The 25579-nt window shown below is 31.7% G+C and overlaps 2 protein-coding genes across 2 annotated transcripts; one reads left to right on the forward strand and one right to left on the reverse strand.

Annotated features, from left to right (window-relative positions):
• Positions 1–346: 346 nt before the first annotated feature.
• LOC148302302 (phytanoyl-CoA dioxygenase, peroxisomal-like) lies at positions 347–16090 on the reverse strand. Its single transcript, XM_088271823.1, has 8 exons — positions 15754–16090; positions 10485–10622; positions 8710–8821; positions 5971–6126; positions 4758–4907; positions 4099–4245; positions 3615–3752; positions 347–2629 (listed from the first exon to the last, which is right to left on the reverse strand). The coding sequence occupies exons 1-8, from the start codon at positions 15816–15818 to the stop codon at positions 2576–2578; spliced, it is 960 nt and encodes a 319-aa protein (XP_088127949.1). The 5' UTR covers positions 15819–16090; the 3' UTR covers positions 347–2575.
• A 5599-nt stretch (positions 16091–21689) lies between these two features.
• On the forward strand, positions 21690–24745 carry LOC148302303 (uncharacterized). The gene is made up of 2 exons (XM_088271827.1): positions 21690–21810; positions 23834–24745. The coding sequence occupies exons 1-2, from the start codon at positions 21757–21759 to the stop codon at positions 24209–24211; spliced, it is 432 nt and encodes a 143-aa protein (XP_088127953.1). The 5' UTR covers positions 21690–21756; the 3' UTR covers positions 24212–24745.
• Positions 24746–25579: the final 834 nt, after the last annotated feature.

A 25579-nucleotide genomic window follows, 5' to 3' on the forward strand; every position in this document is an offset into this window, starting at 1 on the left:
TAAAAAAGTGTAAAACATTGGCTATACATATTTCAATAAAAATATGTTATATTTAAAAAGAATATACTATAGAACGGGGCTACTTGAACCTTGATGTGTTACTTGAGCCCAGTACAAAAAAGATATTTAAATCCGTATTTGGTCTACAATAATGAACGTATCGTGACAATAAGTGTCACCTGTCAGGGAAACAATGAATCATGTTGATACGTTCATTATTGTAGACCAAATACAGATCTAAATTTTATTTTTGTACTGGGCTCAAGTAACACATCAAAGTTCGAGTAGCCCTGTTCTACGGTACATATTATATTATAAGGCACACTCTTTTAATAAAAAGTCATAATTACTTATTTAATAATTTATCATCTTGAACAGAAAATATACATTCATTGGCAGGTTAATTTCGGTGATGCAATATCTTCTAACCCACCAAAACAGACTAGCAATAGTGGTGAAGAAGTGTGTACAGTAATTTTTAACTAGTGGGCAGATAGCTCTTACAAACAGCGCAGTGAGTAAAAAAGATATATACATAAATTATAGGTTGTTTTTGATGAAAGCAAGGCAATCTGATGATAGGCATTAGGATCAGGTAAGGAGCTGAGGGGAAGAGGAAAAAGAAAGGTTATTCAAAAGGGTAAGGCAAAAAAATAATTTAATTTATAATTCTCTACTTAGCCGTCAACAGTATGTACCTACCTAACTACACAACATTGCATTTAAAAGATTTTTTAGTAATGGCAATAAAAAAATAATGATCATGTTGGCAGTCTTGTATTTTTTACTCATGTAACAAGTGAACAATTTAAGTGTAATGCGAAAATACACCTTTGGCATACATTTACACTATGACTAGTAATTGAAAAACGTGTGCACATTGTAAAATGAGTCATTCTTTTTGGACCCACAATTTGAAAAAAGAAAAAGATATATTTATGTACAAAGAAATTATAATATTCTCGATAAATTTCATTACAAAATGCGTAAAAAAAATTAAAACAATGTCAAAACATCTGCCATGTCTGTATCCTAAATCAATATATGTATGTAAGTTCTTGCATTTTAAAAGTGGGCAAATCCACAGTTAACGTATCATTATTTTTTTATATAGGGTGTATAATGAAAAATATGCGTGAGACTCTCACACGTTACAAGTGAAACTTTTTAGGTTCTAGAAACAGTTGACTTTACGTCGGCGTCGTCTACCTAACAAGAAACTCTCTATTTCTTTCAAAAGTAATTTTTGGCACTTTTTTGTTGTTTATTTGCTTTTTTCATTCTCTAAAAGCTATCACTCTTTTTGTACTTGGCTTTTACACAAACATATATTTTTTCCACATACATATCGTAGTCGTACAGGAGAAAGTGACCAACTAACAAAATGTAAAATGTTCAGGGGGGCCATTTAAGTCACTTTTGCTTGGCCATTTAAGTCAAGTTTTTGTTAAAAAATGCACTTGGTCGCTTTCTCCTGTATGACTACGATATATAAGTTACGCGGGCCGCAATACTTTACTGGTATGAGGAAAAAATCAATACTTTCCCCTTTAGAAAACAAATTTGAGATTTAAAACAAACTGTTCCATAGCAAAATAATTTATAGAATATTTGATAGACTTATGTCTATCAAATATTTGTTGTTGGAATAAATCTAGCTTATGCAATAGCAACACTCTTATATAAGATCTTATGTGGACCATAATGACAATCCTCTTTGGGTGTTACTATTGTGCATCAAAGTTGAAACGAATGTACGAAATTTAGAATGCCAGATTTTTTAAAATCATACTCCTGATATTAAATATGTTTAGGGCCGCACCTAAAAGCTTGGTGGGCCGCATGTGGCCCGCGGGTTGAGTATCCATGACCTAATGTAAGGTATAATATGCAAGTAACTACTGGTTCCCTATGCTGCACATGCTATGTAGACTGTCTAGGACATACGTCATAAATCAAAAATCGTCAATTTTCAGTTGTGCATGTTTTCGGAATGCCCAGAAAATGTACTACATTCCAGCAAAAGCAGCATATTTTTAACATAATATTTACCCGCTACAGGGCAGAAACTGTTGTTTTTGCATTTTGAAGATAATGTATTGTTTAATTACTTTTTTAAATTTACGAAATATTTTTCAAATGGAGAAAATACCTTCAGGTTTTACCTAAAAAGATCTGTTGCACAGTAAAAAGTTCAATAAGTGGCTTGATATTTATTTTTAATACATTATATTATACTTTCAAACTTTAAAATCGTTCTCCTGAAAAATCAAGTTTTTTGATTTATGACATCTCTTGAAAGGAGTGAGCGATATGAGACAGAGAGAGTAGAAACAATTCTCCCACTCTTTCCTTTCAACTGCTGGTTAAATTCGGAGAAGGGGAAGTGTTTCACCTTTTTGTCTGATCCAGGATAATTTGACTGCCACGACTAATAATGTTTCACAAAAGTTGAAATATGACTGCTTGAATTAAGGATTATAAAAATTTCAAGTATAATTACATATTTAAAATGAAATACAAGCAATTCCAGTAATTATAATATTTTCAAATGCCATCACTCGGCTGAAGAATTTTAAAGTTCTTTCCTCTCTCCTCTAACACATTTTCCTCGGAGAAACCATAGCGTCTGAAAAATAAACAAATAAGGATTGAATACATACAATCTGATTTTATTTTCAGAAAACTATTTAAAAAAAAACATAAATAAACTTGCGTAATTTTTTATCACTATTTATATACAGGGTAGGTCATCCAACTCCGTGGTGTAATGGTCAGCGTGTTTAGCTACCATGCTGGAGGTCCCGGGTTGAATTCCCAGGGGGGTGAAAATAAATATTAATGATTTTACACTCTAATATTTATTTAATACTACCCTGGACTGGTCCCTGAAGTGCAGGAGTGATCAACTTGCCTTTATGTAAGTAACGATTAAGATAACACTGCTTCTATACGATGCAGTGCCCTATGCTCATAATTGAGGGATTAGAAGCCAACATTACTCATTTGCACTATACCGATCTAAATAGACGTTTTAAAACGCAGTTGTGGTTTATATTTGAAAAGTATTATCTTTAAAAAGTAAATGCCAAAATGTGATGATAACAAAGATAACACAATCAATAAGAATTTTCAGACTGATATTAAGAATTAAAAAAAAATTAAAACATAAAAAATCTACCTATATGTACTTATGAGAAACCCTCAAGGGTTAAAGCCAGCTTTTCTGACCAAAAATTTGGATGTACTGAATTTTTAAATATAATTTTTTCTATTTAATGATTTGGCGTTTAATTTGTAGAACTACATTTTAATTTATGTATTGATTTTTAAATCAAACACAGATTTTTTGAGTCTACTAAATTGTATTTTATTAACAAAAATACATAAAAAAAATTATATTGTGGCAATTTTTTGGCCTCATTATGGCATTTTCAAACGACTGTCAATTGTCAAAAGACTGTCAATTTTCAAACGACAAACAATTGTCACAATATTATTTTTTTATGTGTTTTTGTTAGTAAAATACAACTTAGTAGACTCAAAAAATCTGTGTTTGATTTAAAAATTAATACATAAATATTTTTTCTACTGATTCATTTGGTTCATGGTACCTTGAAGTCAACAGCCAGACCTCTTCTTCTGCCCATTTCCTCCACTTCCGCAGCAATATTCTCTTGAGTCGTTCCTTGCGTCTCAATATAGTGGCAGTCGCTTGAAGCGTAGTGACACGATATAGCCTTGCGGAATTTCTAAAGACATAATTTGATTATAAGCTAAATTTACATGTTTTATTTCATGGGTTTTTTTGACAGCGTCATTGCGATGACATCACACAAATATTATTTTAAGTAAAATGTCATGGTTAAAACAGCAAAATAATCTGAAGTATGGTTTAAATGTTTGAATACAACCACAGATGGTAGTGCAAGTGCCATTTTATAAATAAATAGGGCTTTAGGGCGTTCATGTATGCCATACTCTTTTGAGGAAAGTTTTGTTTGAAGGATCATGTTAAATCCAATATTCCTCCCGAGTGAAAATAGATTTGCTTTGTCAAAATTTGAAATATGCGTGTATGTAATATGAATAACTTACGTTAGTGGAGTTGGGCCCAGATCCATGGACGATGATTGGGTGGAAGAATACAGTGTCTCCCTTTTCCATGGGCACGTAGACTCGCTTCTCTTCGGGAGCGATGGTTCTATCCATTATTCCATGGTACGCCTTATTCACTATACCATCCTGGAAAAATCAAAACCAAAATGATCATTTTCAGAAGAAATGCCATATGCCAAATGGTGTTTCTCAGAATGTGCATAAGAGCATGCACTACTAATTCTCATACAATAAAATTTAACTAACTAACTAACCATCACGCCGCTTCCCCGCAGGGGTAGGCAGAGAGAATAGAACGCCACACCACTCTGTCCTTGCAAACATTCTTCGCCTCTTGCACGTTCATGCATCTCCTCATACATATCAGCCGATTGTTTCCACTCCTAACCTGACCACTTTCAAGTATTTGGCATACTTGATCGTGCCAAGTTTTTCTCGGTCTTCCTCTGCTCTTTTTTCCAATTACATTCGCCTCATAATTTTTTTTTACCGTTCTTTCCTCACTCATTCATTCTACATGTCCAAACCATCTCAACACCTTTCTTAATTTTATCGATAATGCAATTACGCTTTCATATAATGCCTTTTATTTGTTACAACTGATATCAGTGCAATAATATTGGTCGATGAGTACAAACCTTTGCTTCGGGGTAGGAGTGAGGTAACAGTTGCCCCTTATGTGAACCGGGAACCACATACAGACACCCATTCTCCTTGAAGACGTCTTCCATCGCAGTCCAACTTGCGACTATCTTATTCGCGGGACGGAATGGGAAGTAATGGAGATCCTAAACCAAAATAATTTTATGTTAAATGTTATTGATGATAAGTATTATTGTTCATTGCGCGTTGCAGGAACCTGGGTGAGGACCTATTCGACATCGGATCCATGTTAGTTCATGTGAAACTTAATCTAAATTTGAGTGTTTGTTTCGCTTTCACACACAGTCATGGCGCTCAGTAAATTTTTATAAGTGAATTTATCTATTTTTTTAAATGTATATTTATCACAATTGGCATATAGTTTATTTGTGGGAAACGCTTCAAACCGTCATTGACATACTGTTGGTAGAGAGCGAGAGACGCTTATAAGCGTGCTATTTGCTCACTTTTGGTAGAACGTGAGAGACACCAAAAACCATTGTACAGATCAGAATTGCGTTTGCGGTTACTTGTGATTAGTATACTGAGGGTCAGGCGGCAGACTGTCTGAGTATAATTTAGTTTGGGGTTGATGAACAAAACCACCCAACAACAGTGTATTTTTTTTGCACTCTGCTCATAAATACAAGGTAAATCCATGGATAAGAGATTCTTCTTACGCATTTACTGCAGTGCTCTCAAAGACACATTGTATGCAAAATAAGACACCAGTGTATTAAAAGTAAATAAATAAAATGTCTTGGATACACATAAATAAATAACACACAATGACACGGACCGTTGGACCATTTGATCAGGTATCGATGGATTTGACCGGAAATCAAATGTTCACCAAATAATGATCACGCGTTTTGAATATTTTAAAAAGAAAAATGCAAAAATATTCCTAAGTATCATAATAAAGATTACAACAAAATATTTATGACATTGCTTAAATGATAACCAAGTTATTAAATGTGATGTTGTTGTAAGGGGATTTCGAATCCGTCTCTTAGGTCTTAAAATACATTGTTTAAAAAATATCAATTGTTTTTCCTTGCCATTATCCAATCCTGATAGTGCATTCTGTACTGCATTTGGATAATGCAACGTTGTTTGGATGTTAATTGCACAAAATCATGATATTCAGTCTTTTGACAGCATCATTCTTGTTTGTGAACTTTCAATCGATTTCTGTTGGATAGCTACCTGATGCGGGGGATGAATGGAGGTCCCGGGTGGTTTATTGATCAGCATACTGTGCATCCCCATGATGTCTGGTCCAGTGAAGCTCTCCACATAGTCCAAGAGAAGGGGATACTCAGTGTACTTGGCGAACACCTCATCATGAAGAATATCTTGTACCTGAAATAAGTCCGTAATCATCTTAAGGTGGAAACTGATCGGAGCATTTTGACGTAACATCGCTCGCGGCAAGCACCAGCATCCGAAACTATGGATGGAGCGCTCGGCTCGGTATACTGACTGCCTGAATGAAAATCAGTCTTCATCTTACAACCCATTCATCTATATCAGTGTTCGGCAAACTTATTAGCCAAAGAGCTAAATATGCACATTACGACGATTAACCTTTTAACCACGTTCACTTTATTCCTGAGAGACGCCCGCGCGGCGGTATTTCACCCTTTTTCAAATGATTACTTTTATCATGTATTTAGTTAAGAAACGATTTATTTTCCTAAACAAAAACGTTCAATGGGATTCATTGTGCCTTTTTGGTACTCTATAATACACTCGTGTCACATTATTCTTGAAATATATCGTAATATAAACAAATAAGATCGTAACATAAATAAATCAAAGCACGCATCGTGTGTGACTCTTGCCCACTGGCGATGCGTAGCGTCAAGAGTGAGACAGATACAGGGCATGATTATGGCGCGGACTAATTACCGACCGCAAGAAAAATCAGGGATCTTTTCTTTTATTTATCCTTGTGATGTTACAAATTATTAGTCAGATATTTCAACAGATGTCATAAGGCCAAGGATTGACGTATTATTTTATCCAAAGTTCCACACCATGAAAAAATCCCTCCAAGTTGAACTGAGGTTCGAAACTTGGAGTAAAGTAAAAACACATACGGTTATGTCAGTCGCGTACGGGGAATGTTTCGTGAAAACACATACGGTTATGAGAGCCGCGTGGATCCGGTTAAAATTTATGTTAAGAACCAAATATGTTTGCAATTCTAGTACACCTTTATTATTTATTAACAATTTCAACAAAACTTCAAATATTTGGGAGTTAAATATTTCAATAAACTCCCTAAAGAAATTTAAAAAATAGAAGATATAAAAATTCTTAAGAAAAAAAATAATGACCACTACATATAAATCTTGAAAAATATATATAAAAAAAGACTATTATACCATTAATTATATTAAACATTAAACCTTGAGTGTAAGTCCCTCTCCAAGCACAAGAGCTCAGTCTCTTTTTTGGAGAGGCACGGCGAATCTAGAACTATAAGTTTGCCATATGTATAAATGTTTAGAAGTTGTATTATGTTGTACTTTAAAATGTAAATTGGCGTCGCGGATTCAATTCATGCCAATTGCAAAATAAATTCAAGAGAGATTTATTTTCAATTGGTCTGGGTGTTTATGATGTATTTTTCATATTTACCTTTCCTTTCCTCACCATCTTACCTGCAGACAAGCTTCTAAAATAGAAGCTTTGCAGGGCATTCATTTAATTTTAAAAAATTATTAAATAAATAAAAGTCGAAGAACCTTTTCACAAATATTTGTGCTAGAGCCGCATGCAAAAGGTTGAAGAGCCACGGGCGGCTCCGGAACCACACTTTGCCGACCAATGATCTATATGACCAGCCATTTCCTCGGGAGAAAGGGAAGAACCCCACGCCTGTATCCAGACTCACAGCAACAGGACTTACGACCTGTCGTAAACTGGTTAAATGAATCCCTATATACAGGGTGTCCCATAATTCTATGTATTCCTTTTAATGGGTATTAGGGCCAGCTTATGACTCATCCAATAAAGAAAATATGACTTCAGTAAAAGTGCCTTAGTTTCCTAGATATCGCTTACTCCTTTCAAGAACGTCATAAATAAAAAAACTTGATTTTTCAAGAGAACGTTTTTAAAGCTTAAAAATAGAAAACAATGTATTAAAAATACATATTAAGCCACATATTGAACTTTTAGCTGTACAATAGATCTTTTTAGGTAAAACCTGAAGGTATTTTCTCCATTTGAAAAATATTTAGTAAATTTAAGAAGATAATTAAACAATACCTTTTCTTCAAAATGCAAACACAACACTTTTTGCCCTGTAGCGGGTAAATATTAAGTTAAAAATATACCTCTTTTGCTGGGATATAGTACATTTTATGGGCATTTCGAAAACATGCACAACTGAAAATTGACGATTTTTGATTTATGACGTTCTTGAAAGGAGTGAGCGATATTTCCACTTTTATGAATTTCCCAAATATCTACGCCTTAACTCAGTTTTGAGTGCCACATTTTCAATTTATCATATTTTAGAATTCTAATTTTAGTTTCATAAAACTGAATACCTATTTTATATTTAACAGTCCGAAATATTACCAATACTGGCTTGCCTTGGCAGAAAAAAATATATAATGCCCGATTAATGATTTTAAAATAAATCTTTAGGTGACTTTGACTCTTCTGAAAAAAATATACTACGTTAACCTGGCAAGTTATTTTAAAAGTTTGTTCAATTTATGTCATTTTAAAAACAGTAAAAAAATTCCTTTAATTTACTATAAAAAGATAGTGCTTTTTTTAAAGGAATACGTAGGATTATGGGACACCCTGTATAGTCTGCAATATTCAGCATTTTCTCAGGTGTTTTAATGTTCATATAACGAAATCGGTTAGTCAATCAGTCAATTATGCCCTTCTACGTGGCCGTAGCCAATAAGCTATTATTACCTTATTGTACAGATATTCTCCTTTAAGTTCGGTGCCCATTTTCAGTATTTCCTTCATCATAGTCATGTGACCTTTATCCACAACACCATTGCAAAGGTCGAGAAAACGTTCCCTGAAAAAAGAAAGTAGAAGTTATGATAATGTAACACCATGAATAAGCTTGAGTTCAAATCCGAGCCAGGGGGTAACTAGTGTTTACATATCGCTCACTCCTTTCAACAACGTCATATTTCAGTTGTGCATGTTTTTGGAATGCCCAGAAAATGTACTATATCCCAGCAAAAGCGGCATATTTTTAACTTAATATTTACCCGCTACAGGACAGAAAGTGTTATTTTTGCATTTTAAAGAAAAGGTATTGTTTGATTATTTTTTTAAATATACTAAATATTTTTCAAATGGAGAAAAAACGTTCAGGTTTAACCTAAAAAGATCTGTGGCATAGTAAAGTTCAATAAGTGGCTTGACATTTATTTTTAATATATTTTATTATATTTTTAAACTCAAGTTTTTTGATTTATGACGTTTTTGAAAGGAGTGAGCGATATGTAAAATTTGGAAATTCACAACATATACAGACAGCATATGCTTATTTATCAGGCATTGCAGTAGTAAAAGATGATAAAAAAGAAACAAAATATTGTTAGATAGAAAAGTGGTTACAATAATTGATTTGGCCATCAATTTGTAGTGATGTCGATTCATTTGTAATTTAAATTTTACCTGGTAAATACCACTATTTGAAACAATAGAAATTGATCAAAATGAAAATAATAATGAACCCATAATTAACCCTTACTGGTCAAATGTCGAATCTCATTCGACATCGATTTTTTGCTCTTAGGTCCTATGTCGGATGTTATTTGACATTTTTTCATCATTGGTATTATTAATTTAAATTCCAAGCTTACATTTTTGACAGTATATGGAACGGAGGACAATTTTTTTTTTCCTCCTATAGATTTTTATCTACCCGTCCTAACCTATGGCGCGGAAACAATGACTCTGGCCAAGCGATCCTCCCATAAGTTGCAAGTTGCACAGAGGAGCATGGAGCTAATTATGCTTGGAATAACATTAAGAGACAAAAAAAGGAACGATAGGATCCGACGCCAGACACAGGTCTGTGATTTGGTAGAGCAAATTGCTTGGCTGAAGTGGAAATGGGCCGGTCACATAGCCAGAATGACCGACGACAGATGGACGAAACGGGTTCTGGTGTGGAGACCGAGGAACCAGAGGCCTCAAGGACATCCACCGATGAGATGGGTGGACGACATCAGGAAGTTTGCTGGAAGACAGTGGATGGAGACGGCGCAGGATCGGGAGGAGTGGAGGCGGAAGGGGGAGGCCTTTGTCCAGCAGTGGACCTCAACGGGCTGATATGATGATAGATTTTTATAGGCGATTCAGTTGGCTTGGCCATGTACTCCGCATGCCTCCTGAGAGCCTTAATCAAGCTTGCCTCTTTTACAAGCCATCAGGTTCGCGCCCTCCAGGACGACCACTGCTGACAATTCGTCGGCAGTTCTCGTCAGAAATTCGGGACGCGGATCTGACTTGGGAGGATGCAAGGGAGCTGGCAGCCGACAGAAAAGCCTGGAGACAGTTTGTGGACTCCATATGCTCCACCTAGGGAGCGGATATGGTTTAATTAATTAATTAATAGATTTTTACTTGGGTTTTTTTTTTTAATTTTGGGGGACCAGAAAGGGTTAAGTTCTATGTTCAAAACACAGTCATAATCAGGAGAATTTACTTAATAATAAGCTTACCTGCATTCATCCAATAACGTATCGGGAATCAATTTTTTGATAAGTAAGTATCCATGGTGTTCATAAAATGTCCGCTGGTCTGGTGTCAAAATTCCATTATCGAGCGTATAAGCGTAAGGAGAGAATTGATTGGCAGTTCTGTAAAATTTCAAAAAAAAAAAAATATACATATTAACACACTTTGGATGGGAAAGGTATTTTTCTTTATTGATTTAGCGTTTGATTTGTAGAACTAACTCCATTTTAATTTATGTATCAATCAAACACAGATTTCATGAGTCTATTAAGTTATTATTTTTTGACATCTCATCAAAGATGAAGAATAATATGGAAGTCTGGGCATTTACGGGGCTGACGACATAGAACTCTAGGGGCTCACATACTAATATAAGAGTTTCTGCTTAATAAAAAGCTTCTTTACATCTCACCAATAGATGTCTCTAGTGAAGTTCTAGTGATTCATGAACAAGGTTTCTAAATTGGTTCATATATATAGAACTTCCAAGAATTTGAGTAGTGTGGTTGTCAATAATGGGTAGAATTGGTGAATGTTACACGTGTGTAAAGTAATAACTTAAACCAGCCTATGACGGTCGTCAGCCCCGTAATTGCCCAGACTTCCATATTCTTCTTCATCTTTGATGAGATGTCAAAAATAATATGAAAATAACTCCTGTAATTGGAGATAATCCAGATTTTGTGAACAAGTATTTGGACACACTCAAAATGTTGTAAAGTCTATTAACTTGTATTTTATTGTTAAAAACCACATAAAAATCAATATTGTAACAATTTTTCGTCTAGTTATGGCATTTTCAAACGAATGTGAAGATCAAATGGACCGACGATCCTTATTGAAATTATATTATTTTATTAATATATTTTCATTAGAATTGTATATCTATATAAGGACCGTCAGTCCATTTCATCATCACATTGGTTTTTTTTTATTTTGTTGTTAAAAAAATACATAAAAATTAATTCAATTACATCTTAGTAGACTCAAAAATCTATGTTTTATTTAACAATTAATACATAAAAAGGGTATTTTAACCCATTCGGTAAATTGATGCTTAAAGACGGGAAGGGTATTTTCACGTTCTGCGCTGGCCTCATTTCAAAGTCAGAAAAGAAGGAAGTATCCAATGTTTTCATGTGAATTTTATATACCAATCTCTTTTTAAAGGTTTTAACAAAACATATCGCTCACTCTTTTCAACAACGTCATATATCAAAAATCGTTTTTCAGTTGTTCATGTTTTCGGAATGCCCAGAAAATGTACTGTATCCCAGCAAAAGTGCCATATTTTTAACTTCATATTTACCCGCTACAGGGTAGGAAGTGTTGTTTTTGCAGTTTGAAGAAAAGGTATTTAATTCTTTTTTAAATATGCAAAATATTTTTCAATGGAGAAAAAACATTCAGGTTTTACCTAAAAAGATCAGTTGCACAGTAAAAAGTTAAATGAGTGGCTTGATATTTATTTTGATACATTTTATTATATTTTTAAACTTTAAAAACGATCTCCTGAAAAATCAAGTTTTTTTATATATGACGTTGTTGAAAGGAGTGAGCGATGTATCAAAAATCGTTTTTCAGTTGTTCATGTTTTCGGAATGCCCAGAAAATGTACTGTATCCCAGCAAAAGTGCCATATTTTTAACTTCATATTTACCCGCTACAGGGTAGAAAGTGTTGTTTTTGCAGTTTGAAGAAAAGGTATTGTTTTATTATTTTTTTAAATATACTAAATATTTTTCAAATGGAGAAAAAACATTCAGGTTCCACCTAAAAAGATCAGTTGCACAGTAAAAAGTTCAATAAGTGGCTTGATATTTATTTTTAATACATTTTACTATATTTCTGTACATTAAAAACGATCACTTGAAATTTAAAGTATTTTGATAAATGACATTGTTTAAAGAGTGAGCGATATGTACATAATTATCATAAAAAATGCCTGTCTAAAATGTGTTATTAATTATTCATATTTTTTAATTATCATAGGTCATCATCATACCTTTGCTAATAGTATTGTATTAAATTTACATGTGTCAATATGATTACAAAATGATAATTTCAATTGTTCTAACATGTTATCAAACATGATAATAATAATAATAATAATAATAATAAAATGACAACTAAAAAAACCACATAATGAGTCTGAGTCATTAAATGTTTTCGAATTTAAACACATATTGTAGTTTTAAAGATAAACAGTGTATGTTTTACACAAAAAATCATTAAATAGGCACTAACAACGATTTGATCATTAATTTTATGGATTGTCTTGCATATTTGTGATAAAATGCACATTAACACTTAATTCCACATTCACACAATAGATAAGTTCTACACGATGCAGAAAAAAGTGTACTAAAGTGAACTGAAATAATAAAAATATGATGGATAGGTCTCCTTGAAACAAAATCAATTCACAATATCAAAAAATTAATTAATTATTGCTTATTGTATACTAATCAGAGTCATGAATTGTGTGTTGAAATTTTAACACAATGCTTCGTTAGAATAAATTCATATGTAAAAATGTGTATTTTCATATATATTTTTTTTAAAGAGAAATATTTGTGTTTTTTATTATTTACACAAATATTTCAATTTCATACTATTTCTGTGAGCCTAAGCAGCTCATTATTAGAAAAAGGTATCAAATTGTGGTAGAGTGAGTTCGAACCGAGAAACTCTGACTTAAGAGTCCGCGACACTGACCACGGGACCACAAGCCGACACATGTATGTTTTCATAGATTTGGAATATTTTAATTGCTTTGCAAACATTGTAAAATAACACATGTCAGAGAAGTATGCTTTCTATTTGATTTCTATTCCATTTAACCAGTCTGCGTCACAGCAACTGTGGCCAGGTACAGCTATTTAGTTTTTTTTTTCATAGAATTACCCGCAAAGTCTCTATATTTTTCAGAAGCTTATCTGCAGGTAGTATTGTAAGGATAGGGAAGGTAAATGTGAAAAATACATCACAAACACCCAGACCAATTGAAAATAAATTTTTCTTGAATTTATTATGCAATTGCCGAGAATCGAACCCGCGATGTCAGTTTCGCAGTCGAGCGTCTACCCAACTACGCCATGGCGCCTGTCTAATTGGTCAGTTGCTAATGAAAATGTTACAAAAGTAAAGAAAATTACAGCGGACAGATAAAAGGTATTTTATAAGCCTTTGTGAATGATAAAAATAATTAAAAATATACTGTAATTATTTTTGTTGGTATGAAAGATAAGCGAATAGCAAAGTAAGATAATACACAGAAGGTATAAAAAACAAAGAAACTTTTATTCTTTAAAAATATAATAAGAATTCTTAAATTCTTAAGAAATATAAAAATATAATAAGAAAGAAGTCTATTTCAAGTGGGAATATTGAATATCATTGATAGATTCGGCAATCACTTTGTGGTAAAATCTACCCATTTTAAATTTAATTTTTACTTAGTAAATACCACTATTTCTTAAAATCTACTGTGACATGCGTTTCGATGTATTACGCATCATTTTCAAACACCGTATGTGTAGCTAATTCTTTAAAAATAAGAAACCGCTCCTAACCCCTTTTTAACCTTCAACGTCCCAAGGACCCAACTTTAAAATTTAGAATTAGCTTCACATAGGTGTTTGAAAATGATGCAGAATGCATTGAAACACGTGTTGCAGTGGATTTTTAAGAAATTGTGGTATTTATTTGAAACTTAAATTGAAAAAAGAGAATATTGAAGTCTGGGTATTACAGGGCTTACAACCTGTCATTGGCTGGCTTACCATGAGTGATCACTTCATGATTTTATGAAGTTTACAACCTATAAAATCTTATTTTTACCATAGATATCCCTGATGAGTTTTTATTTAAAAATCCATTTAATCTTTTCAATATAAACATAAAACTTTCACAAATTTGAGTAGAGAGGTTGTCAGTTATGCGTGGTGAATGTTACATATTGTAAGTGATCACTTAAACCAGTTAATGACGGGTCGTCAGTAGCATGCATAGAGAATTAATTACGGTAGGCAGTAGAGATAGTAAGGTAAGCTAGGTACTACTTAGTAAGGTAGGGTAGGTACTGGTTGTTTTTTTTATATGTCACGCCGGTAAGTTAGGATAGGCACTGCTTTTCTCTCTAAATGGAAGGCACACCCCTGCAGGTCATAAGCCCCGTAAATGCCCAGTTTTCCACACTCCCAACTCAAAAATAAATCTTCATTTTTGTAGAGATATCAATATAAATCTTAAAGACAAAATAGTTATACATATCGCTCATTCCTTTCAACAATGTCATTTATCAAAAATCGTCAATTTTCAGTTGTGCATGTTCTCGGAATGCCCATAAAATGTACTATATCCCAGCAAAAGCGGCATATTTTTAATTTAATATTCAACCGCTACAGGGAAAAAGGTGTTGTTTTTGCATTATGAAGGAAAGGTATTGTTTAATTATTTTTTTAAATATCCTTAATATTTTTCAAATGGAGAAAAAACATTCAGGTTTTACCTAAAAATATCTGTTGCACAGTAAAAAGTTCAATAAGTGGCCCGATATTTATTTTAAATACATTTTATTATATTTTTAAACTTTAAAAATAATCTCCTGAAAAATCAAGTTTTTTGATTAATGACGTTGATGAAAGAAGTGAGCGACATATTACTTTGGCAAAGATCTACGTGGTACATAAAAAATGTGTTATCAAATGACGATTTGTTTATTTAAAACAATTTGTTTAAAAAAATATATATACGTATGTATGACGCGCGATAATAAAGCATACTGATGATAATGTAATATAGACTTTGGTCTATAAACAATTATCGCTGCTTTGTTTTTTTCAATAATTGCTGGAAGATTTATGTTGACGAATTTAAGATTTTTTTTAGTGGAAACTATTTTAATAATGATTATTTTCAAGGATTATATTTTTCAACTTGACGCATTCGTACTTTATACAGTTTATCGTTATTTCATTTCATTTCATTAAAATCCGAATTGTAGGCAAATTTGGCAATTAATGCAGAAAAATCGACTGAGAAAAATGTTATAAGTAACTAATTTTATATTCAAGCGTTGCTTCCACCCATTTTTTTCATTAGTCTTTACGAAAATTATTCGCTAGATAACAATTGATAAAATAAAATGTAGAGGATAAGAAAAGGTTAAAGTTTAAACAGCGTTAAGACCAACAAAAATAATTTTATTATAAATCTTTGAATTGCAGAATAAAATATGAAAACACTTACGGATTTTGGGCTATCTTCATTCCCGACAAGTGATTTTTAATCACTTCTATGCGAAAGGCCGTCATTTTTAATAAAACTTTACTTCCGCGACGTACGGTAGACAAATGTTATCTGATCCTATTCAAAATAAACAATACTGAAAATTATGTTAAGCTCAAGCTATTATTTTTTAGCATAAACCAGTTTGCGTACAATAATAAAAGCAGATATACAGAATTTTATTCGACGACAGATGACGGAATGTCAGACGTCAGAGAAAACCATAGATCAACTAAAACAATAATATCGCAAAAGTCACAATGACAGTACACGCCATAGAACTTTACCTAATAAAGATAGCAAATTTTATATATGTGAATTTCGAATATTGTTTATTTATCCGTTGCTTTCATTATTCCTTCAAATCAATAAAATATAAAGAAATAAACATGTTTTCTTTGAATGTTTTTCGCATTTATTTTTCGTTTTTCAAAGTACCTACCTACTCATGAGAATTAAATAAGTTGGTTGTACCGTAGATTGCGCCTGTACCTAAAAAATACTTAACACATCTAATAAGCAACAACAAATTATCAATTATCATTGCTCACATCAATTACATGCGATATAATTGTAGTTTTTATAAACTATAAACTATTGTACCACTTACTATCACGCCATTTCCCGTAAGGTACGCAGAGGATAAAATAATTGTAGACATCAACACATTTTATACACGTACGCCAATTGAACGGACTATGGTTGACTTATTATTTATAATTAGACCACACTTACTTGTACTTACACTTACTTACCAAATTACGGTATATACTTAGTTTTGTTTTGGGACTACAAGATGAATATTACAATGCCAGCTTGCTAATCCGAACGCTCCGTAGTCCGAAATTAACTGTAATACGAACGATTTTACAGCTCAGCTGATGCCAGTTTAAAAAAAAATCCACCTTCTGTAGCCGTGAAAGCTTTTAACATAACCATTAACTGGAGTAAAGAAGTCGTCCAGAACACTGAGAAGTTTATGATTTTGAGACGAATGCGTGTTCTAGCCCTTGAACACCAGTTAGGTTAGTTGCTTCAAAAGAAAATATCTGATTTTTTCAAGCTTAAATAAAAATGTTAAATTTATTCATTTAGTACCTAAATAAATGTGGCTTCACCGCAAAATGCTTCGTATTCCCTGGGTGGATAAAGTCACAAATGAAGAAGTTCTCAGAAGAGCTGGATCACACAGAGAACTCTTGTCCAATATCAAGGTTCGGACGATTTCATCTCTGGGTCACGTATTTCGTGCCGAGAAATACTACATTCTACAAATCATCATGATGGCAAGGATAGAAGGACTGTGAGAAAATAGACATCGTGGCTTCACAACATTCGCGTCTGGACCAGTCCAGTCCAGTCGAATATATATCCCAAGATAAAAGGAGTTGTTCCGGAAAGCGCAGGACAGCGAAGCCTTTGAAACGTTGATCACAATCGTTGGGGGGCCTTGAAAAGGCACGCAAAGAAGAAAAACCTAAATAAAAATGTAAAATAAAGAGCGTTTCCAAGAACCGAAATTTCTTTTTTTTAATCTGAACAATTTGTAATCTGAACGACTCCCCTTTATATTTTGATTAGAGATCTGGCACTGTACATACTTTGTTTCCGTATCGATCAATCGCGTAAGGATATTGAGTAGGGATTCTAAAATATGCAAATAAGATTAAAATAATATTTTTAAAGATTAAGCATTTAATTTCTAGAACTCCATTTTAATTTATGTATTAAATGTTGAATCAAACACTATTCTTTTGAGTCTAGGTTTGAGGTAGTAAGTTGTATTTTATTTACAACATTTTGAATGTGTCGAAATAGTTGTTCACAAAATCTGGATTATCTCCAATTACAGCAGTTATTTTCATATTATTTTTTGACATCTCATCAAAGATGAAGAAGAATATGGAAGTCTGGACATTTACGGGGCTGACGATACTAATAAAAGAGTGTCTGCTCAATAAAAAGCTTATTTTCATCTCACCAATAGATGTCTCTAGTGAAGTTCTAGTGATTCAAGAATAATGTTTCAAAATTGGTTCATATATATATATATATATATATATATATATATATATATATATATATATATATATATATATATATATATATATATATATATATATATATATATATATATATATATATATATATATATATATATATATATATATATATATATATATATATATATATATATATATATATATATATATATATATATATATATATATATATATATATATATATATATATATATATATATATATATATATATATATATAGAACTTCCAAGAATTTGAGTAGTGTGCTTGTCAATAATGGGTAGAATTGGTGAATGTTACACGTGTGTAAAGTGATCACTTAAACCAGTCTACGACGGTCGTCAGCCCCGTAAATGCCCAGACTTCCATACTTTTCTTCATCTTTGATGAGATGTCAAAAAATAATATTATTTTATTGTTTAAAAAAACACATAAAAATCAACTTTGTGACAGTTGTTTTACCTAGTTATGGCATTTTCAAACGAATGTTAACTAACTTTGCTATTTATACTATAATTAACTAACTATGGTTGACTTATTATTTTAAATGAACCAACACTTACTTGTCTCTTAACGACAGCTTTTAATGTGCTTTTTTAACAATATAATACAGCTTATTAGGCTGAAAAAATCAGTGTTTGAATTAACATTTAATACATTAATTAAAATAATAATAGAACATACTTAATTAGAGATAACGGTTGGCTGTCATAGACGGGGAGAAGCGGTTCTGTCAAATTTTGAAATTTGAGAAATATAGTTGTGAAAGTCCTCACCAAAAAGTTACATTTCCAATGTTGCATAAAAATCCTTTAAATGCAATTCTGTTCACTTTACAGTATTCTATCGAAATATTAATTAAAGTTGCGACAAAACCTGAACAATCCGTTGTTAAACCAATATAAAATCATTACATTCCACCAAAACATTACAGTTTTACAAGCTAGAATTCCTGATTGCTTAAAATAATTTATAATGGAAATGTAACGTTTTGGTGATGACCTCCACAGTAGTCATCACGGGTAGAGTGGGAAAAGCTATGCAGTGTATAAAGTAATAACGCCCACTGAATGATTTCCCGTTTCGACGCTCGATTTTAAAAAAAGAGTTTTTTTTAATGTATCAACGCCTTAAAATAATTTAGATCTTTGAAATTTGACCTCCGTACCCGCGCCACAAACGTTGTTTGCACAAAAACTATTTATGTTTAAAAAAATGTATAAAAAGATTTTGCGACACAAATTATATAAATATATATTTTTAAAAGCAATATTTAAATACAGGGGAACTCGAATATATAATGCAAGTAATTGAAAGATAAATGCAATAAAATCTACAACTGTTTATAAATTCTCAACTGAGTATACAAAATTTTAAAATAATCAGATTGATAAGAAACAGTTATTAAATAGTGGTGAACTGCAAAAAAAGAACAAATTTTATTGGTTTTCATTTTACCTTAAGTAAGAGAGGGAATCATAAAATAACTGACCAATAGTTTAAAGAATTCAACTTAAAGTAATAATTATAATAATTAAATATAATAACAACTATATAATTTTATCCCACCAGACTGATTATGTCGGTAACGACGAAACCCGGTCACAGGTGAAATAAAATATCTTCAAACCCGCACCCCAATGGTGCATAGGGCACTGCATCATATAAACGCAGTGTTATCTTGATCGTTAAAACATGAAGGAAAGGTCAACAGCCCTCAGCTTCCGGTACCAGCCAAAAGTAATATTGAATAAATATTAGAGTGAAAAAATCTGTTATATTTATTTGACCCCCCTCTACTTGCGAATCGAACACGGCACTTCCAGAACGGTATCCGAGCGTGCTGTCCATTAAGCTATTTAGGCTGACTTGGAAATAAATAACATGTGAAATAAACTATATAGTTTATTCCACATGTTATTTATTTATATTTGTAAGAAATATCAGTACTAAAATAAAATCTAATTTTAATATCATTTTCGATCAATTACATTTCGTCTTTTCCGTAAAATATTACCTCAAGAGAACTTCAGAACACTGTTACGTAAAAAAATCAAATCTTTATAACAGATAATAATTTATGAATTTTTTTAAAAGACGACAGTGGGAATCATAAAATAATTCACCATAAATTTAGAGACATAAAAGTCAGAATAATAATACTTTGAATAAATTTTTATGACTTATTTAGCCTCAATTTTATAAAATACTACTTCAAGGGATCTTCAAAATACTCTTATCTAAAACAAAATATTGTGCCTGTTTTTATTTTTTGAAAAAAAAAACTTTATATCAAACAATAATTTATGCATTTAAAAAACAGTTGGAATGAATTTCCATTCCAATGAAAGGTGGAAAAATTATGTTACTTTTAAAGAAACCATAGAAGTTGTTATGTCTGTAATTAAATCAACCAATACCCAACATGATATTCAAAGGACGTCAATCTGTGAAAACTCGTACGAGATAAATATAATCCAATAATAAAGGTAGAAATAAATATTATACAAAATATTAAAGGTGACAAGAGTTTACAGAGATTACGAAAAGTATATGAAATGTAAAAATCAACATATAATTGTTTGAAATGAATGTAATAATTATTATTTCAACAAAATAATAGAGGACATTCAAACAATAAAATAAAAACTGGGGGAAAATATCAGGTCCATGATTAAAATAACGCAATTAATTTAAATGTATGTAATCATAGAGTTTCCAAATAGATTTGTGTTCAATTATAATAGGTGTCAAAATACATTTAAGTGTTTTTTTTTACTGTAATATTTATTTGATATTACCCTGGACTGGTACCTGAAGCGCAGGGCTGATCACATTATCATTATGGATTTAATGATCAAAGATTATGATCAAGAAAACACTGTTTTTATATGCCGCAGTGTCCTGAGAAAAAGAAGAAAAATATTATTATGAATTTTTTTATATTATTTTTTTGACTTCTCATCAAAGATGAAGAAGAATATGGAAATTTTGGCATTTACGGGACTGACGACCATCATAGGCTGGTTTAAGTGATCACTTTACACATGTGTAACATTCATCAATTCTACCCATTATTGACAAGCACACTACTCAAATAAACTTAACTAGAGACATCTATTGGTGAGATGAAAAGAAGCTTTTTATTTAACAGAAACTCTTTTATGAGTGTGTGAGGTCCGAATCCTGGATTATAATCACACAAATGAGAAACACCAGAAAATATCATTTTCAATCATTTTACCTTAAAATTCGACTAGATAATTTATTTACAACATTTTGAGTGTGTCCAAATAATTGTTCATAAATCTGGACTATCTCCAGTTATAGGAATATTTTTCATATTATTTTTTGACATCTCATCAAAGATGAAGATTTTTTAATTTTTTTTTCTTTATCTTTGATGAGATGTCAAAAAATAGTATGAAAAATACTCCTATAATGGGAGATAATCTAGATTTGTGAACAAGTATTTGGACACACTCAAAATGTTGTAAATGAATTTTTCAGTTATATCATACGATGTTTGTGATTCATTCTATAGGACGATTTAATTAAATTATTTTTATCTATACGCCTAAACATCTACTATAATTGGTTTTATCGTGTTGATTTTGCACATATATTTATTATAATTTAATGGGATTTTTTAAATTAAGTTTTCCTGCCAAACCTTTTCTCAAAACAGCCACGGCATATCTCTGAAACATGCATATTAGCGATGCGATACATTTTTTACATAATTATTGATGACGTTAGTGAAAGCAATAAAGTTTTTACTCTTTTAAGCTTTTACTTTTGGACCAAAAAAATAAGTAATTGTACCTATAAAAGTCGCAAGATTTACAATTATATGAAGCAGTTCACTCTTTGCAATATCATACATATACTGTGAGATACTATTATTACTCCCTAATTAACAATGAAGGGTGCTAGTTTATTCCTTTTGGTTGCCTGTATTGTTGGAGTTGCATACGTAAGTATAAATATTATATATTTTTTCAATATAAAATTTTACCTTAGGGTAAGTCCGTACTAGTAGTGGAGTAGTGAAATAAATCTTCTTTTTCTTATTCTTGATATAGGCCTTGTGGCCTGTTTTTAAGAGGGATTAGACTCCTGCGAAGCCGATTCCTAGCTGTCGATCCATCTCTTTGGTGGTCTGCCCGGTAGTCGTCTACCTTGGGGTTGATAAAGTGCAATATAGGGGGGGTCTGGATAGTTTCATTCTCCTCACATGCGCATTCCATTGTCTCTTTCGTTCCCTTGCCACCTAACGACATCTTCGATGTTGCATTTTTCACTTATCCTGGCGTTCCTTCCTCTGTCTCGTAGACTCTTGTCAGATATGCTTCTTAGAGTCTTCATTTCTGCCAATCTAAGCGCGTTTTTTGTGCCAACGGTGTCCAGGTAATAATAAACTTAATGATAACTAAATGGGGTACAGGTTCTGTGAAATATTATATGGGCAAGCAACTTCCCAGGCACGTCGAGTTTTGTAAAAAGTGTCAAAGTTAAATAAATCACCCTTCTCGTGTTATATGATCCTCCAATTTTCCAGTCTCTAAGGCATTGTTCTTCTTCCCACACATCGATCCACAAATTCCAATCTTATTTTGCCTCTCTTTAAAATGCCTTCTACCCAAGAGCTTCTTCGGCAATCGCTATTACCCAACTCTATTTTTCTTTTCGTCCTTTAATATTATTAATCCTTATAACGATCGCTGCAATAAATTTCAAAACTCCATCAAAAAGTCCTAAAAAACCCACATATACTCTTACCAGTAAAGACATTGACTATTTAAATACATATCGCTCACTCCTTTCAACAACGTCACATATCAAAAATTGTCAATTTTCAGTTGTGCATGTTTTCAGAATGCCCTGAAAATGTACTTTATCCCAGCAAAAGCGGCATATTTTTAACTTAATATTTACCCGCTACAGGGCAGAAAGAGTTGTTTTTGCATTTTGAAGAAAAAGTATTGTTTAATTATTTTTTTAAGTATCCGAAATGTTTTTCAAATGGAGAAAAAACATTCTGGTTTTACCAAAAAAGATCTGTTGCATAGTAAAAATTTCAATAAGTGGCTTGATATTAATTTTTAACACATTTTATTATATCCTTAAATTTTAAAAACGATCTCCTGAAAAATTAATGGCGTTGTTGAAAGGAGTGAGCGATATATCATCCTTCTTGGTCTTATACAGCATGTCTGAGAATAATAAACCTTTAGAAACTTCAGGTTTCTCAGTTCACTCCAACTTCCCTGTCCTTAGCATTATTGATAGTGATATTTTCAGTTATCTTCAGTACTTGGTTGATTAAGCGCAGTAGTGGTCTTCCTATACTCTTTTCCCTTCCACTTTTACAACCAAGAGCTTCTCCATATATGTTCTTTTCCCTGTCTATGAATTCAGGAACATACCTCGCTAAAACCACATTTTGAATGCATCTATAACATAAAAACCATTTATAAAAAAACCGCAATTTTTCAAATACTAAAGGGTGACAAATATTTGAAGTAAAAAAAAAAAGTTAAACCTCGAGATTCTTAAATGATTTTTAAACTCCAAATAAAATATTTCAATAAACTTCCTAAATAAATAAAAAAAAAGAAAATATGAAAATTCTTTACAAAAAAAATTATATAAGCCCATTACATATAAATCTTGAAAAAATATATAAAAAAGACTATTATACCATTAATTATACAAGAAATTAAACCATGAGTGTAAGTCCCTCTCCAAGCACAAGAGCTCAGTCTCTTTTTTGGAGAGGCACAGCGAATCTAAAACTAAAAGTTTACCATATGTATAAACGTTATAGAAAATGTATTATGTTGTACTTAAAAATGTAACGATATTAAATAAATTAAAAATAAAATAAAAATAAAAATCCATCTCTAATTTGTCGGGTAACAAGGAGAGTTCAAGAATCTTCTTCACAAACCATATATCAGTTTTGTATAAATAATATTTTTTTATCTTTTTTGCAGAGTCAGACGTTTTTACAGACGACTTTTCTACGGAAATTACGATTGTACTGCCAGCTAAAGACGGGAGCTGATTCGGCACTCATAGAAGAAACTCGCGCTGGTGTTTATTATTCTACGAAAGATACTAATATCCATGACTACGTATTTTGCATTTATTCCAAGCTGAATATAGCTCTCGATGATGGATCATTCGATTCAACGGTTGCTCGGAAATACCTTCCCACGAATAGTACTATCCCTAAACTCATCGATTACTGCAATACTCAAGTTCCTGCTATGCTGATACAATTAGGGCAAACGAAGGGACCCTCAGTTACTGCTTACGAGACAACCCGTTGCCTCTTTCAACTAGGAAAAGCTCGATTAATCGCCTTGTAATGGACCAAACTGCAATATGAAGAAAATAACTGTACCACAGAAAACAATCTCTTTGATTCCCTGCATCTCTACAATAATTGAATTTCATCCACATGAGTAAAATTTAGATGATCATGTTTTCAATCTAAAAGCATTATAATAAAAACTGTCAACTTTTTATATCGATACTTGTCCAAACTTATGTCTTAGAATACAAAATAAAATGCTCTTTGTTGATATTTGATGAAAAACGGAAATTTGTTGTATATGCTTATTTGAGGAAAATCAGTCAATAAGTCAGAAAATAAGTCATTAAATAGTACTTTCATCTAGTTTGCAATTCAAACAATGACACATATATCTTTATTTAATCATAATTAATTACATATATGTGCGTCAATTTGTTTCATGAAATATTTCAAAATGATTACCCTCAAATAAGAATATATGACTTTCCATTTTAAAAAGCGAAGAATGAATTATGTAATATCATTTTTTTTTATTTTAGTTTGTAGTATGGGAATTTTTTATATCAATAAAACAATGTTTGGAAAATGATGTTCTTTTAAGTATAATTAACAACCACAAAAGGGTATATATGTATATATATATACATATATATATATATATATATATATATATATATATATATATATATATATATATATATATATATATATATATATAAATATATATATATATATATATATATATATATATATATATATATATATATATATATATATATATATATATATATATATATATATATATATATATATACATATATACATATATATGTGTGTATTTACATCTTCTTCAAACCCTTATCTGCATCCGATGGTGCATAGGGCACTTCATCATATAAACGCAGTGTTATCTTGATCGTTTACGAATGAAGAAAAGGTGATCAGCCCCCCGCTTCAGGTACAGGAATGATGTATGCTATACAGTGTATAAAGTAATAATGTCCGCTGAAAGATTTCCGGTTTCGAAACACTCGTATAAAATATATTTTTATACAATAATACGGATCTTTGGAATTTGACCTGGGTTGCACGAATGTCGTCTGTATAAACACTCTTTATACAATCAGAATGCATAAAAATGTTTTGCGACAGAAATCGATTACACAGAATTTTAAAGGAAACCTTAAAAACAGGGTAAACTCGAATTATTTTACTATTAGAAATGTTAAACTTACATATCGTAGTCGTACAGGAGAATGTGACCAACTAACAAAACGTTAAATGTTCAGGAGGGCCATTTAAGTCACTTTTGCTCGGCAAGATTATAAACATCAATGCAGTTAGTCTTTTTTTTTAATATAGAATGGCGTTGCACATGAAATATATTGCATTTTCCAATGTCAAGTTAATTGAATATTGT

Source organism: Brachycentrus maculatus, unplaced genomic scaffold (assembly GCF_059751285.1).
Source record: "Brachycentrus maculatus isolate JH-2025_06_01 unplaced genomic scaffold, ASM5975128v1 h1tg000463l, whole genome shotgun sequence".
In the NCBI taxonomy this organism is placed as follows: Eukaryota; Metazoa; Arthropoda; class Insecta; order Trichoptera; family Brachycentridae; genus Brachycentrus; species Brachycentrus maculatus.